Source organism: Anolis sagrei, chromosome 2 (genome assembly GCF_037176765.1).
Source record: "Anolis sagrei isolate rAnoSag1 chromosome 2, rAnoSag1.mat, whole genome shotgun sequence".
In the NCBI taxonomy this organism is placed as follows: Eukaryota; Metazoa; Chordata; class Lepidosauria; order Squamata; family Dactyloidae; genus Anolis; species Anolis sagrei.
In genome coordinates this window covers 126432044-126449157 of record NC_090022.1, presented here as the reverse complement: position 1 = coordinate 126449157, position 17114 = coordinate 126432044, and the positions used below count along the sequence as shown (strand labels likewise).

The window sequence follows — 17114 nt, the reverse complement described above, 5'->3', positions numbered from 1 at the left end:
GGTCCTCCTTCAACCCTACAACCACATTATTTATTCCAGTAAAATAAAGCCAGAACCCACCATTTCCAGGTTCTGTGGGGCAGCATATACATAAGCTTTGGACAGTATAGGGAAGAACTAACACCCCTGTGGCATTTGTTTTGCAATCTGTGCCCCTGTTCAGAAGATTTACTTCACTTTCTGTCCCTGTGCTCCTTGGGTTTTGTAAAAATGAATTGTTATGGAAACAAAGATTGGTGATAAAGCTTCAACGGAAACACCAGTTTCCCATTATAACTCTTTCAGGAGTGAATTTTCCTTCTGAGGGCCCTTCCACTCAGCTCTATATCCCAGAAAATCCCACATTATTTGAGTGTAAACTCAGATAACCCAGCTCAAAGCAGATATTGTGGGATTTTCTGCCTTGATATTTTGGGATATAGGGCTGTGTGTAAGGGCCCAGTGAGGTAGATTGCTCTCACTTCCTGTTGTCCCAACCCCATTCTTAATTATGAGTTGTTTGTAAATTGGATGTTTGTAGCTCGGGGGCTGTCTAATATACTAGTCTTCCCATCATGCGTATGTGGTGGGTCTCTTCAAGAAATTAATTGGCTTGCAGAAATAATTTAGGATTATTTTAGCATAAAAGATTTCCTTCATTTAGACTTTATTGGTGCTAATTGCTGAACTGTCAAAGATAGTATTATGTTCATGCATCTGAGCATTGTTTGTTTCTTTTGCTGCTCAGATGAACAGCAACTCATACTAACATCTCTATGCATGAGATGTTAGTATGAGTAATTTAGTATCTGATTTTACTATACATGTTTAGAGTGTTGACGCCCTCCAAGACACATAAATTTGAAATATATGTTCCTCAATCTTCAGAAAATACTTCTTAAGAAACTATGAAACCATGTGAGCATGACATTTAATTCAAGTCCTGTCATCGTAGAGGTTATGTTTATAACTCTTCTGAGGTGAGTTTTAGTATCCCAAGACCTCTAAAACCATCCTGAGCTATGTGTGGTGGTTTCCAGATTCGAGTGATGTAGTGCCCAGCATTTTATCATTCTCTGAGAGAAATTTTACACTAGCAATGGGGGAGAAGTTAAAGTTTTATCAGAAGGTCTAAAACTAGAGGGGAACTAGGAACCGAAAGAAAGTATAATAAAGAAATGGAAAGGCAGGAATAGACATGAGGAGATATGCTTCATGTTTAGCACATTGCAGCGCAAGGTAATATAACACATCATGAACATGAAGGAAATCACTCTCATTATGTATTCTGCACTCACATCATTTTTACCTAATATGTCAAAAACTGAGAAACCTAATGATGGGGGGGGGGGGGGGGAGACCAAAGGACATTCTATTTTGCAGAGTTAAGGAACAAAGTTGAGGCAATTTAAATATCAAGGAGAAGGGAAATTCAACACTGACCAATTCCTGCTTTCAGTGATCTGCCATGACAGCCTGAGAAGACATTTCACTAAATATCTTTTTTTTTCAAGATAATAATATAAACTCTGCAAGATTGACCAAGCTGGTGGTTTTCATTACAGATTCATGCTTTAGTAATATTCTGGATAATAAAAGAACAAGAGGAGGAGAAGGATACCTCTTACACACTAAGGCTACAGTTCTGAAAAATTAAAATGATTATGCACCAGAGAGCTGTAGCTCAAACCTGCATATTTTGGAACCAAAAGAAGTAATAGATTGCACCAGATCTTGAAAAAATTGTCTGTTATCCAGAGAATGCAAAGGTTGTTAGATATTTGGCAGACCAGTGTGCATGGCTTGTGGTCGATGTTTAGCTCAGTGCATCACAAACTGTAGAGCTGCAATCACAGTTCCACAGGCTCAAACAAAGATCAAAATGCTCTGGCTTTAAAAGAAGAAAAGAAAAAGAAAAAAATGTTGACTGTTAATAAAAATATCACAGCTCTAGCATTATCCACTGATGCCTTTAATTCCTTTTTACAAAGGGCAAAGAAAACCTAAAAAGGGTCTCCAATTATTTTTTTCAAACTGTATCAAACAATTTGTGTTTATCCTGAATAAATTATAATATTCTATTTTTGTTCATTCATTGTTAATAACTGGTCCAGCTCAGAAAAAGCGAGAGAATATTGTTTCTGGCTACTTGAAGGAGCACAATATGAATTTCCGGTGGTATATTTTCCTTCCCTTTTTCATGTGGCACATGAACCATTTGAAGGAGCTGCTTTGGATTTAAATCAAACCACACTTTGCTATGGCACCTGAACTTTTCATTTACTTATGCTACAGGTAACTGTGTGTATTGTTGTTGTTGTTGTTGATGATCCAGTGGTTTCGTCTCCTGCCTTTTTAGTTCAAGATAACCTTGATTCCCAATATTTGGGCATGGCGGGGAGCTATGGTTTGTTTAAAAGCAGAAGTAGAGCCCTTTAATTTCCTCTTGCAAGAAAAAGAAAAGGGAAAGAGGGACCATTCTACTCTGTCATATAAGGCAATTTGAAACTGCCTTATATGGTCAGAGTAGACTCATATAAGGCAGTTCAATGCAGTTAAACTGCATTATATGAGTCTATACTGACTATATAAGGCAGTTTCAAACTGCACTGTTTGGCAGTTTAGACAGGGACAAAGGCTTAAGTAGGCTTTATATTTTTGCTGTTTGTGTCTGACTGATATAAAGTAAGGAATAAAAGTGTTTTGTTTGAAAACTAAGAAAGTTGGTCATATAATTGTGTAAATACTCATCACAGGAGTTACTGCTTACAGTGTGCTTGTTTTCCTATATATATATAGTGTGTGTGTATATATATATATATATATATATATATATATCTCGGGTAAACATCTGGGAAGATGAACTCTATTCTATCAACCTTAAATAGATATCAGCTTGTGATGCACAAACTCCAGGGAATGTAAGTGGTACAAGTAAATTGAATAAAGCAATGAAACATTGTGCACAGTATGTTTTTCTTATGTGATTAGTTACAGCATTCATCACCCCCTCCTTTCAACAGATGAAAGAAGGAGCATGAGGCAAGGAGATCCTGCGTCACCAGAATGTCTGTGTTTGAATGCTCTCCAACTGATCCCATAGTTTTAAGAATATACTTTGGAAGAATTTTATAGACTGAAATGTCAGGCTAAGATGACTCATCCAGCAAAGTGTCATACCAGAAAGGTAAATGACACAAGCTCAGAAAGTTGTGGAATGTCAAAATACTCAATTCATCTGCTTGCCATCCATGGTATTTCACATGTCATGTACTCCTGTTTCCAGCCTTTTGAAGGGTCTCCCTATTGAACTGCTACTCAGCCTTCAGCGTGCAAATATATCACAGAAATCAACATGTGTGGAAAGTGCACACATATCCTTCCGTAAAACAAAAAGCAAAGCAAAACTACACACAGAATCACCAACATTCACGTCCAGTTAACACAATGCAAAACAAAAAAATTAATGTTAAGTGGGAGCCACCTGAGATAAAGCATTACTAAACTGCATTTTCCCAGAGGGAGTTATATCAAGCAACAGAGATGATGGTAGCTTACCTCCTAAAGCTTCCGTTTCTGGAACAGAAGAACCTCTGTCTACAAACTGTATTACTGAGGAATTTCACAGGCAATAAACAATTACAATGCAATCTCAAGAGGCATGGCTACAATTAAATAATCTAAAGCAATGCAGTCAGATAAGCAAGACAATACCTCCATCTACATAGTTATGGCGATCACATGCAACAGCAGCATTAACTAATGGGATGAAAGGTACACTTCTCAAGCCCATTAGTGTATTTTTACTTTGAAAAGGCCTTTAAAAATCACATTCATTAAAAAAAAAAACCCAAAGAAACAGTTCAGTGTCACCCAGCTAGTCCAGCATTCTGTTTGGAAAAGTATCCAGCCAGGCTGTCTTTATGAAGACTGAACAAGCAGAATTATTTATTGAGAAACACTGAAACAGCTCAATCCAAGTCACAAACGCCAGACCAATAAGGCACAGAACATAAAGCTGCCACACTAGACACAACTACGCAAGCAACTTTGCCAAGTCTCACAGCTCAAAAAGATAAACCTAGCTTCCAAAATAATAAAGAAGGCATCATTTGGTTTAGGCTGCAATGCCTCTTATTGGAAGAGAGAACTGTTGAAATAAATGGAATACTCTTCAGATGAAATAATTTAGGAAGGAGGGGGAGTATTAATAATAATAATCCCGCTTTTTTCTCAAAAAAGACCCAAAACAGCTAACAATATTAAAAACAAATTGAAATCAAATTTACTGGCATATCAATTAATAATTTTGTTGAAGCTTTATTTATTGGCCAAATAGAATCTAAAAGTTAATATTTCTAAAAGTTAGAAGCTGTAGCAGAAATAATATTCATTATTACAGCAGGATTACTATTCCAGGGAAAAGAAATCAATTCTAGAAAGTTCCCTAATTAAACAGTGAAAATTGGCAACCCCAAATGAAGCTAAATAGCAAAAAAGCTCACTTACTACTTCCCTGCCTTGCATGTGGTGACTACCATCTACCCTATATACTCATATATAAATCTAGAAATTTTAGTCAAAAAATCAAACCAAAAAACTTGGGTCAAATTTTCAATAGGATCTATATGAATACTGTAAGTTAACTCTTATTTTATAAAAATGAACCATCCCCTTCTCTGAGTGGTGAAAGTCAAGAGCTTAGTCCATTCCACGAGAACCTAAAAGAAGGATTGACCTTCTATGACATGGCACAGCTTCTAGCTTTCTTGGGTGGGGAAATGGTGGTGACAGTGGTTGCCCCCCACCCAACCTGGAATTCCCCTCTCCACAGAATGACCCTTGACTTATCCATGGGTCATATCAAAATCTATAATTTTGGCCCCAAATCCTGCCCTCAACGTATGCTGGAGATTGACTTATACATGAGTATATAGGGTATCTATTTTTCCTGCATATTATTCCTCTGCATTCCCATCTTGTCAATCACACCACAATTCTAAGCAAAGAGATTGATTACTCTAACTTTCTCAGGTGCAGAAGCAGTAACACAATAAATTGCAAATCTCTTGGAAAGAAACTAGAATGCCCGGGACAGGTAAAAATAGATGTATCTTGAAGTTTCTTTAGAGTCCTATGTGGAAACCCCATTGACTCTGTGGGTTGCACAGCTCTGCGTTCGCCCAGGTTTTGTTGAAGTTTCAGTGAAAACCTTTAAAACAACAGGTTCAGGGAAAGTTCATACAGTCTCCCTTTTCTTATTATTTATTTCCAACATTTCTATCCTGCCCTTCTCAACCCCCGAGGGTTGGCGCTTTGCTTTTTATCCAATTGTATATGATCATTTTCACTCATTTTTGCTTCTTTCTATTTACCACCCTGTCCCACAGGAGAGCTCAGTCCTATGGGCTCTGCCTCTACCTCAGTAAACTTTATTTGAACACATAAAGCACAGACAATACACACATATACTGGTTTTTCTGTGACAGTTCCACAGAACTCACACAGCTTTGGATGACATTGGCAAAAAAAATAATCTTTGATTTGGTTTAACAGTAAAAAAAATGGCAGAAAAAGAAAGCTCCCTCTTCTTCTTTTACAACATTGTGAATGGTGAGCATCTATGGGAACAACAGCAGCAGTGACAACAAACAACAGGGATGAATATATGAAACAATTTGTCTCCACATACAGTACATTGTTTCTATAGAAATAGATTGTCCATATACATCTATAATATAAATGTACAACAGTCTCACAGTGAGTCAGCAGGAAACAATGTTGGATTATCACTGTGGTTTGTATCTGCCCTGCAGAACAGACCACCCTCAATGCGCAAATGTGCCTGAGTGAGGTGGACCCTGGAAAAGATGGTCAGTTAGCCTGGATGCCGCGTCTTAGAACCAGACAATGCCCATCCTTTTCTCTCCTCAAGTCTTTCAAAGAGGTTGACTCACTCTTCAACAGTCCAAAGGCAATGGAATGTGCACAAGTAAGTTGAAAATTAAAAATTCACACAATTTTGCATTAGAAATCCACCCAAGTAGACAATAAAATGCTTAAAAGAAAATCCATCCAAGTTCTGGCATCAAGAAACTCCCGGATGTCATCTGTACGTATCAACATGATCCCAAGATGATATAGTATGTATCATTAACTATTTCACAGCTCCACATCAGTACACTCAGCATTGTACTGCACAGATTATGTTACACAGAACAAACATAGTGCAAAATATGGATACTGACATGTTTTCATGTTTTGTACAATATTATATATCTATACCTATAGCTACCTATATATGTGCATATATGTATTTTTATAGTTATCACAGATTAGAAGACACACAAAAATATATTAATTTTAAGGAAATCACTTTAGAAAATTCGTAAAACATTGGAGGGAGAAATATATTTATATATAGTGCACTCCTGTTATATTGAATATGGCAACACAAACTCATTAGTGAATAATCTGAAAGTAATTTTATGGCATAATCTAGAAGGAACATTTCTTGCAGAAATCCCACTGAAATTGTAGAAGTGAAAAGCTGGAGGATGTTAAATGATCATCTAGACTGGTGCTCTGTTGTGTGGCAGGACAATGACTTTTCTGGCACACTTCAAATCATCTTATATAGTCCAGACATTAACATGCCACAAGTAAAGAGCAAGCAAACCACAGAAGGTATTGCAAAAATAAATATCTCTGTAAGACTCATGCATGACTGCCAAGCAACGTGTTCTGGAGGGAAGCAGAGCAAAGCAAAAGAAAATGAAGTCCCCAAGGCCACTAGTATTTCTAATTGTGTCCTTAACTAGCCCAGCACCAAATCACTCCATTTTAAGTCTTTTGAAAAGAATGAGAGATAGTCCATCCATCCTTACCTAAGCTGGTTTTTCAAATGACTTGAGATTAGTATGAAAAAATGTATCTGGTAATATCATAATATCACTAGGAAGTGTGAATGTTTTGCCCTCCTGCATGGTTCCTGTATTTTTAATTGGGTTTGTGTAGGAGATGTTCCTGTTAGATTTGCCCATATTCACTGGCATCAATTCCAAAACATGAGCTGTGTCTGATGTAAGCATATGTTTACATGTTATATCCTTAACAATATAAGTGGAATGCACTGTGGACCCATAGCAGCATCTTTCATTTGGATGGTGCCACCCTTTTATTCCTGCGCGGCATTGCACTATAGTCTCTTTCCTTGGCAAATGGTAGCAAAGCTAGGAGTTTGCACCCACACACCCAGGAAAGCATTAGGTAATATACTGCAAACAGTAACTGAAGCCTCCATACCATAACATAAAGGTTTATTACTTCCCTCCCTCTCTGCAGCATTTAGGAGTTCACCAATGGCACTTCATTTGACTTGTAGGTTCCAGCATATACCTATGATCTGCCTCACTAAATACTGTTATCTGGTGTCATACATAACCAAGCTTCCAAGTGAGAGATTGTACTCAAACACATCTTTTCTATTTAGCAAAAAATTGTTTCCACTGTACCCTTGCTGTGTCCTCTTCCTAATGTGACAAAACCAGAGGAGATGAAATTATGGAAATCCGGACCTCCACTTCGATAAATATCCTTTCCATAGTGACCTGCCAAGAAAAAAATGAGAAACAGAATATCATTTTATGCAATTTATCTTTGCTCCTGCCAGTTCAACAATATCCATAATTCAGTTCCTGAGTTAAAATGTCTAAAGGAGTGTTAATGGATTACAATGGAACAGCAATGGATTAGCACAAGTTCCTTTATCGAGTCCTATACAAACCAATCCTATCCTATACTAGCCATATTTCTGTGAAACTCAAGCCTCTTTCCCATGGTTGCTCCACTAATACACAACTTCTTCATAGAATCATAGAACGATAGAGTTGGAAAAGATTGCATGGATGCTCCATTTCAACCCCCTTATCATGCAGGAAAATATAATTAAAGCACTCCCTGCAGATGGCCACCCCATCCTTGTCTAAATATATATGACAGACACTCTGCTCATCAGAACACAAGCAAACAGAACTCCCAAGCAACTGGAAACCCCACTCCCCCAAAGAACTAATACTTTAAATAAACTTAAACTCATTTTAGCACAAATGGAAGTTTAAGTGAAGTTTGTATTTATTTGCCTTGATTTGCTTTTAATTGCTGTATTTCAATATTAATATGAAGTCGGTACAGAGTTTATGGTATGGTATGTATAGTATTATGTAGTTAGGCCTATTTTTATAGTACATCTCAAGCAATCAGAAACTACATTTATCCAGCATCTGCCAATCCCCATTGAGGATGTAGTTAGTTGGTGCGACATAAACTTTTGTTTCCAAGTATATTGTAGGAACACCGTTGTCTTATCTTTCTAGCATAGTATTTTGAAGTCTGAATGACTGTTTTGTGTCTAAACAGAACAAATTCTCCTCATCAGAGGAGGACAGTCAGGATAACAGTTCCCAGCAGAAGGAATGAGAGATTGGCGTGGCATCTCCAGCTGTCAGCCTTCCTTTGAGCCCCCTGATAGCTAATAAAGTCTCCTGTTTCCCTCATAACCGCGAGAACTCATACAGACTTTAAAGAAAGAAGGCTCCCAAGGTCCTGAGGGGAAAAAATGCTGAAAAGAAAGCATCAAGTCTCCTGAGATCAAGTGTCTTTAATGTATTTTCAGCAGTATGAACCCCCTGCCCCCAAAACAGTATGTTTGTTGATATTTTTTGAGATACCAAGTTGTTGGATTCAACATCTGTCTTTACAGATGTGATCCTGCCTTCTATCATGCCTATTATCAAGGCTTCTTAACCTCTCTGACTCTTTGCATGTTTTCTGGACTTCCCTTTCACCTGTTCTATTTTCCACAACACAACCTGATAGACAATCTTCTACTTATCTGTGTCTGGCTTACTTATAAATGATTGTGTTTCCAGAGTGATGACCAAGACTACCCAGGGAAGATAAAGGCGGAAGTCAACAAAAGGAACAGTTTCTAAACTATTTTTTAAACTGTCATATATCTGTCTCTTTTCCGCCTTTTTTCTCTCCCACTACTTCCCCCCCCCCTTGCTTCTCATCCTTTCCCCCCTTTTCTTTTCCCCTCGCCATCCCCCTGCTTCTTCATTGCCCCCTATTCTTGATGCTCGAATGCGTCCATCCCCTACCCCCAAGCCTACCCTTGCCTACCCCCACACCTATCCACTATCTTCCCTTTCCTCTTTCTAATAATTCTAGTGTTTTTAAATGTTTGTAAGCAAAACTACAATAAACGTATTTAATAAAAAAAATGATTGTGTTTGTGCACATCTTCATATGTATCTCTCTGGAGTGACCCAGGCTTTTAATTCCTCTCCCCTGCCAGGGATTGTTTGCTCAATGAACTCTCCAGGCCTAGGAGACACCAGAACATGACTCTTTGGCTCTTCTTTGACCCCATCTTTGGCTCTTTGGCTCTTCTTTGACCCCATCTACACTGCCATGTAATGCTGTTTCAGAATGCAAATTAAATTCACTGAACTGCATTAAACCAGTCTATACTGCCATATAATCCAGTTTAATGATTTGATTCTGCATTCTAAAACTGCATTATATAGCAGTGTAGATTCAGTCTTCCTAAGCTAACTCCCTTACAGAGAGACCTTAAATATTTTCTGGTGGGTCCCCATTCAAGTACTAAAGAGACTTGATGTTGCTTAGCTTCCAGAATCACATTTAATGAAGAGATTTCACAATCTTCACAAGGCTTGCCATTGTGGAAGGTCCTTAGTTCAATGATATATATTCATTCCCAGAAACGTTCCCTATTTGAAACTCTAGAGAACCACTAGTAGTCTGTGTAGAGTAGACAATACTAAACTGGATTGATCAATAGCATGACAAGCTGTTCCCTGTGTGCCTGAGACAATTGGCTCCATCCCTCTTGTATTTGATACCACATGATACTAACTGTTGTACAGTTTAGTAAGCAATGACAATAACAAATATATTTTGGGCAAAGACGTGAGGGAATCTGCTAGTGTCCAGCAGTTACATTGATGTTACTTTGCTGGCACTCCCCATGCTGAATTCATAGGTCACAAGATTCCTATATTCTATATGAGATACACATGTTTTCTTTCCTGAGCAGTCACATTATTTGGAATAGGAATAGGGCACAAGATTTAGAACTCGAGTGCACAACATGTTTTCTCAGACTCTTTATCAGAATTGTAATGGCATTAAAGTCTCCACCCTTGAAGAGACTCACCTGTTACTATAACTATGGGGCTCTCTATGGTCATTCTATTTCTTTAGGTGAGAAATGACACCTCTACAGGACCAGATCTAGAACACGGGCTTTCACGTTTATTTTGGATGCCAACTTTAAATGGAAACATTTTTAGACTGACCTTCTCTATTATCTCTCTCAATAAGTGAGCAATAATATTGTATTCCTGGCTACTCTTTCACTATAACTTCCTTTTGATATGTGAACACTTACTTGGAGCAATGGGTACATTGCACATGTTGGGCATGGAGTACAGGGCACATGTCACATGCCAGAAACAATACGTTCTTTGTCAGTCACTCTTGACAATCAGTAAAATTGCAGTCAGAGGATGGGTCACAGTAGAGAAAAGTACCCTATACACTTGTTCGCCCAGCAACTAGATATTTTAATCAGAAAATCAGCCTGAAACCTTTCTGGGTTTTCCTTAACTTTATTAGAAAAACCCAAAAAAAGTGTCTTTTAGGGCTATTTAGAGAGAGTTTTAGCAAAGGAAAATATCACATTTGTCAATATAGTTTTGTTGCAGCTGGATTAACAATAGCAAATGGGAATGGGTGTGGTAGGATGATGTAACTATATTTTTTGTATAATTTGTTGTTTGATTTTTTTTGTTACTTGCACACAATAAAAATTAACATAAAAAAGAAAAGAAAATCAGCCTGAAAAACTTGGGTCTTCTCATCCACTGCACTTTAATTCTTATTTAAAGAGGAACTATCTCCTGTTCTGAGTAAAGTGTCAAACAGTAAAAGCTTCGTTCTTAACCTAAGGTACTTGAATTGAACATTGGAGAGCTCCAGGGATGGGCAAGGTTAGAGAAACCAATAAACAGATGGGAATATGTAGGAACCTGTAGTGATGTGAGAGCTGGACCATAAGAAAGGCTGAGTGAAGGAAGATAGATGCTTTTGAACTGTTGGAGGAAAATCCTGAGAATGCCTTGGACTGCGAGAAGATCCAACCAGTCCATACTCCAGGAAATAAAGCCCGACTGCTCATTGGAGGGAAGGATATTAGAGCCAAAGATGAAGTACTTTGGCCACATAATAAAGACAGGAGAGCTTAGAGAAGACAATGATGTTTGGGGAAATTGAAGGAAAAAGGAAGAGGGACCGACCAAGGGCAAGATGGATGGATGGTATCCTTGAAGTGACTGGCTTGACTCTGAAGGAGCTGGGGGTGGTGATAGCCGACAGGGAGCTCTGCCTGGGCTGGTCCATGAGGTAACGAAGAGTCAGAAGCGAATGAACAAACAAACAACAACACAGAAATTGGCTACTATGGGGAGGGTTGTCTAAAAAGATAACAGAATGGAAGAGTAAGGAAACCCCAGAAACAAATCTTGACAAAATAATAAAATGGAAAGTTGAGAAGGAGAAAGGAATTGTGGGGTTCATACACAAAATAATCACTGGAAAACAATACAACACAACCCTGATAGAAGTCTGGAAGGAGGAATTAAGTTGCAGCCAGGTAGAAATAGACAACTGGATACAATAAATTAATAAAATAAAACATGTAAAGATCAAAGACATGTAACGGAAAATACTTACAAAATGGTATAGAATGGTATAGAATCCCCATGCAATCGGCTTATATTACAAGAACCTGTTGACATAACTGTTGACATAACCTGTTGACATAACTGTGGAAAAACCAGAACATACACCAGAACATACACCCACATGTGGTGAGAATGTGAAAAAATACAAATGTTCCATAAAATAATTAAGAAGGAAATAGACGAGCTATTAGGTAAAAAAAAAAAATAGAATGGAACAAGATACAATTTTTAGTGCAGAAAATGGAAGGCAATGGGGGATTTAATGAATGGGAGGAAATTAAAAAAACAACACATGATGCCTCAGTTGCCCTAGGTTGGAAAGACCATAAGAAATGGGATATAAACATTGGATATAAATATCTAGCTGACTACCTACTCCAAGACTATATTATTGAAAGGAAAAGTTATTATAGGATGGGCCAAACCAGAAAGACCTGGGAGGCAAAATTGCAGGGCCTCATTTCCAGAATATAGGGGAAAGATAGATATAAGGAATTAAATAAGACTATCCTTATGATCGAGCAATTATAATAAGCATAGCAAAAGTAGTAAACTGTTCCCGGGGGCGGGGGGGGGGGGGGGAGAGAAAGAGGGGAATTGATGTAAAATGGGATACAGCATGATGAAGAAAACAAAATGAGTACTTTTGAGAACCTTGGACAGATGGTTAAGATTAATAAGACTGAACTATAGTCAATCTATTGGCATTGTGTTTAGACTATAGAACAGACGGAGAAACCAGGGGAAAATGATTAAACACTTGAACATACTGAGGTATAAATATTCAATAGTACTCCTGTACCTTTGTATTATGTAAAGAGAAGTCAGGGGTAGAGGTTCTCGGGAGGGAATGGAGAGGTGGTGGGATTGGGAAAAAATGCTTGTATTTTTATTACTGAATTTCGAAGATCATATGTTTCTGTGTATATGTATATATAATTAAAATCTTCAAAGAAGTTCATGACATAATTTATTTATTTCGCATACTTCTACCCAGCCCTTCTCAACCCCCGAGGGGGGATTCAAGGCGGCTTACAAAAGGCACAATTCGATGCCAACACAACAATAAAATAACATATATAGACAACAGTTATAAACAATTAAAACAATCAATCATACATCACTATCAATAAAACCAGTCTAGTGCTCAACGTTCGCCAGCTCAGAATCCGTACATTCCACATTGTCAGATCCTATCAATTCTAGTCATCATTGTCCTTTGTCTGTCTGCCAGATTACCCAAAAGCCTGTTCCAACATCCATGTTTTTAGTTTCCTTCTAAAGGAGAGGAGGGATGTCGATGACCTAATCTCCCTGGGGAGTGAATTCCACAGGTGAGGGGCCACCACCGAGAAGGTCAGAGAAGCACTGACCTTCTCTATTATCTCCCTCAACTTATCCATAGTAAATATCAACATTCATGATTTTGGCCCCAAATCTTCCCTCTATGTATGCATGAGGTCAACATACATGAGTATATACAGTAGAGTAAAAAAAAAAAAAAAAGCAACCAACCCTTAAAATGTGAAGTTATAGCAGAATTATGCCCCAGATTTTTTCTTCCATCAGCATTTAGAACATGTTCCACTGATTGATGAGGTTCTTCCCAGAATTAGACATTGGCTACATTTGCAACAAAAAAACTCTATACTATGATGAATTATGAACACAGGAGGTAGAGACCTCAATCATAGGTTCTAGCTCCACATAATAGCCACTAACTGTGGTTTTAGATCCAAGCGATAATTTAATCTTCTAATGACATATTTCAGCCTTCTATTTTACATTGTGTTTTATTGTTGAGTTTTTATATATACATCTTATTTACTTACACTTTTTATCCTTTGCTAGAATGATTTATTGTGAATTGTGTTGTTCTATTACTATGTTTTAAACCATTGCAGAATATCTTAAGAACTAGTTTTATGGGGAACTTAATGTAATATAATAAATAAACTGTGTCCTAATGTCCTTCAAATAAACATGATGCACTTGCCCTTCCCACATACTTGATCCATTGCTGTATTTTGTGAGTCATTATTAATTTCTGATTTTGTGTGGTGAAAAGAGTAGTGGTAAGTAGAATATGACTTATGTATAGATACAAATGGCTCACTCAGGTGACTCAGGTCTTGACAGCCAAGCCCAATTCCACTGGACAAAGTTTGGGGGTTGGAATAATTCTGCCTTTCCTAGAATGAACAGTGAATCCAAGCTTCACATTCCCAAATTTTTGGTTGTTAGGTTGCTGATGCACAACTGAAACAAACAAAAATAAACAATGGGTAGTCAGGTAGATAGGCATGTGCTGACATCTGAAGGCATTATTGAAAGTAAGATGGTGAATCTGCTCTGGGTTTCAGCCTGAACTTTAAAGGAACTAAGATGCCAAACTACATTGTGAAAATGGTATTACCATCTTGTATATTTTCTTTAAAGTTCATACCCAAACCCCGAATGATGACATGGATGAACACCAAATGGACAGGCAGCAAGGGGGGCAAATAAAATAGCAATTCTTGCCATGAATGAGTGCATCCCATTTTCCAGGAAAGTAGTTTCTGTCCCTCACGCTTGAAAGTATTTGTGGAGAACAACAAAAATTAGAAGATTTTAGTAGTCTTAGTTAACGGAACAATGGATGACGAGTTTGGATATTTTCAGTTATGAGACACCAGTGAATGGTTATCGTGTTAATTGCTTAGTCTGTTATTGTGTTAATTGTTTTTAAATATCCTGTTGTTGTTAGCATTGAATTTTTTGCTGCTATTGTTGTTAACCGCTGTGAGTTGCCTAAGGGCTGAGAACAGCGGTATACAAATAAAGTAAGTAAATAAATAAATAAATAAAGTTACACAGATGTTTCATGCTTCATCTCCCATTCACTCTTAGACACACAAGTACAATACATGTTGTTTATTCATTCAGTCACTTCTGATTCATGACCTCATGGACCAGCCCACACCAGAGATCCCTGTCAGCTGTCACCACCCCCAGCTCCTTGAGAGTAATGCCAGTCACTTCAAGGATACCATCCATCCATCTTGCCCTTGGTCGGCCCCTCTTCCTTCTTCTTTCCATTTTCCCCAGCATCATTGTATTCTCTAAGCTTTTCCTGTCCTCTCATGATGTGGCCACAATACTTCATCTTTGCCTCTAATATCCTTCCCTTTATTGAATAGTCGGGCATTATTTCCTGGAGTATGGATTGGTTGGATCTTCTCGCACTCCAAGGCCCTCTCAGAATTTTCCTCCAACACCACAGTTCAAAAGTATCTATCTTCCTTCGCTCAGCCTTCCTTATGGTCCAGCTCTCACATCCATAGGTTACTACGGGGAATACCATTGCTTTAACTATGCAGATCTTGGTTGCCAGTGTGATGTCTCTACTCTTCACTATTTTATCGAGATTGGTCATTGCAATACATACACATACAATTGCTCCTGTACAATACATACACACCACTTACATGCACATCAGGCCATGCACACTCTCAGAGATGATAAGATGGAAGCATCTCACCATAATCTATGGCAAGGCTGAAGCCCTCTGCTTAGTCTTGAATTCCCAACAGCCCTAGTCAGCCTAATCAATGATGAAAAATTATGGGAACCTAGTTCAGTTATAGTTTGACAGTCATAAGATCTCCAGCCTCAAATTAGGTAGAGGTCGAGAAGTTACTTTTTGAGGCAATAGTTGTCTAAATCCCCTAGCCTTCATGGCCACTAGCTATGCTGACTGGAGGCATCTGGAAATTGTCATAAAAATACTTTTCAAATTTGGAAACCACAGAAAATAACATATGGTCCAGGGCACATCCACGCTGATTACTTAGGTTGTGTGGAACCAGTTTGGGAAAAACTGGTTTCGCTGTGCAGATGATTACATTGATATTTCTGGAACAGGACTGAGGCCAGGATTTTGCCTCAAATGTTATATTACACACAGATTCTAGTCTCAAGTTGTTCCCAGATTTTGCAGCATTTGTGGTCCGACAGATGCCAAAGAGTGTGAGGTTTTTTTGCATTTCCAGTAGAAATGTGCACCGATGTGGAGGTAATCAATTACCTGTCCCAGCTGTGGCCAGCTATGCCCATGGTGTATTTTTCTGCACACACCCCCCTCTCCACTCTAATTTAACAAAAAATGCTCCAGCATGGGTGGGTGTTTATAAAAGGCTTCACATTCTGTTGAGTTGATCATTGCCATGCAGTGTGGTTTAGATTTAGGACTCAGTGAAGCACCTTAAGTGGTTTAACTCAGACTTTTCCCCAACTTTGCTTAGTGCACTTCAGAGACCATAATTCATTCTGCAGAGCACTTTGGTGGCATGTGTTTTGTATGTGCCACAGTGTGAAGTTGATTTCAAGCTGCATTAAATAGTTAGTATAGATGTGTCCTCAGTATGTGGATGTTTTCAAAGAGATGAATGAAAAGTTGCCGTGTAACTGAAGTTAAGTGTTACAATTTTCAAATAAACTGGCAGGATTTTTTTTCTACCCAAGAGTGCTTACTCAATTCCCTTAATCCTGCTACTAAAAGTAGAATGATTTTGTACAGTGCTACTTCAATCAGGTTACATCTCCTGGGTCTGTCCTGTTACTCACAACTGAGCCGGTTCCAGTTCCTGTGGTTGGTTTTCCTGAGATTAATTCCATTCTCTTTTCCCCTCTTTTAGTTCAAAAGGCAAATGAATAAAACAAGATATCCTGAAAATTCCAGAAGATGGCTGTCACACACAGAAAAAGGAAGAGCTTGCCTCATACCTCTTTTCGGCTACAGTTCAAGAGCTGGAACTAAATCTCAGAGGGATGACTTGGTTCCCTCAGCAGAGGTTGGAGAAAACCACAAATGGATGAGTCGTTTACTCAGTGTACAACAAAAGGCAACTTCTCCAGGGCATTTGTCTGAAAAGCAAAGTACTCCATTGCAAGCACACACCCTAAGTAAATTGCATAAGGAACAAATGTAGTTACAAATGTCAATTATATTCCCAGCTCAAGAATAATGGAATTATTAGAGCTGAACTAAAATGCTGTTATCCACCTTTCAGAACTGTTACTCCTAAATACAGGTTATAAAACAGTGAGCTCTTGGAGTACTTAAATTTCAGGCAAATTTCAACTTCTGTGTGAGTGTGTCTACATGTGTGTTGTGTAAAGCCTTCTCTCTAGTCTACCAGATTTAGAGACCAGGGGAGGGAGAGGAATGAGCCAAGAACTCGCCCAATGCATTCATGCTTAGTTAATGGTTCTTTTTTGCCCCTTACACCTTGAGAGAAGCTATTTAGCACAAACAGTCCT

At 38.2% G+C, this 17114-nt stretch overlaps 1 protein-coding gene across 3 annotated transcripts in view; it reads right to left on the bottom strand.

Moving 5' to 3' along the window:
• SHISA6 (shisa family member 6) overlaps nt 1-17114 on the bottom strand; it is a 354817-nt gene that overhangs the window by 272663 nt on the left and 65040 nt on the right. For all 3 annotated transcript variants that reach the window (XM_060764465.2, XM_060764466.2, XM_060764467.2), the window contains exon 4: nt 7494-7589. In XM_060764465.2, the coding sequence (XP_060620448.1) occupies nt 7494-7589 (96 nt within the window). The remainder of the gene's footprint in view (nt 1-7493; nt 7590-17114) is intronic.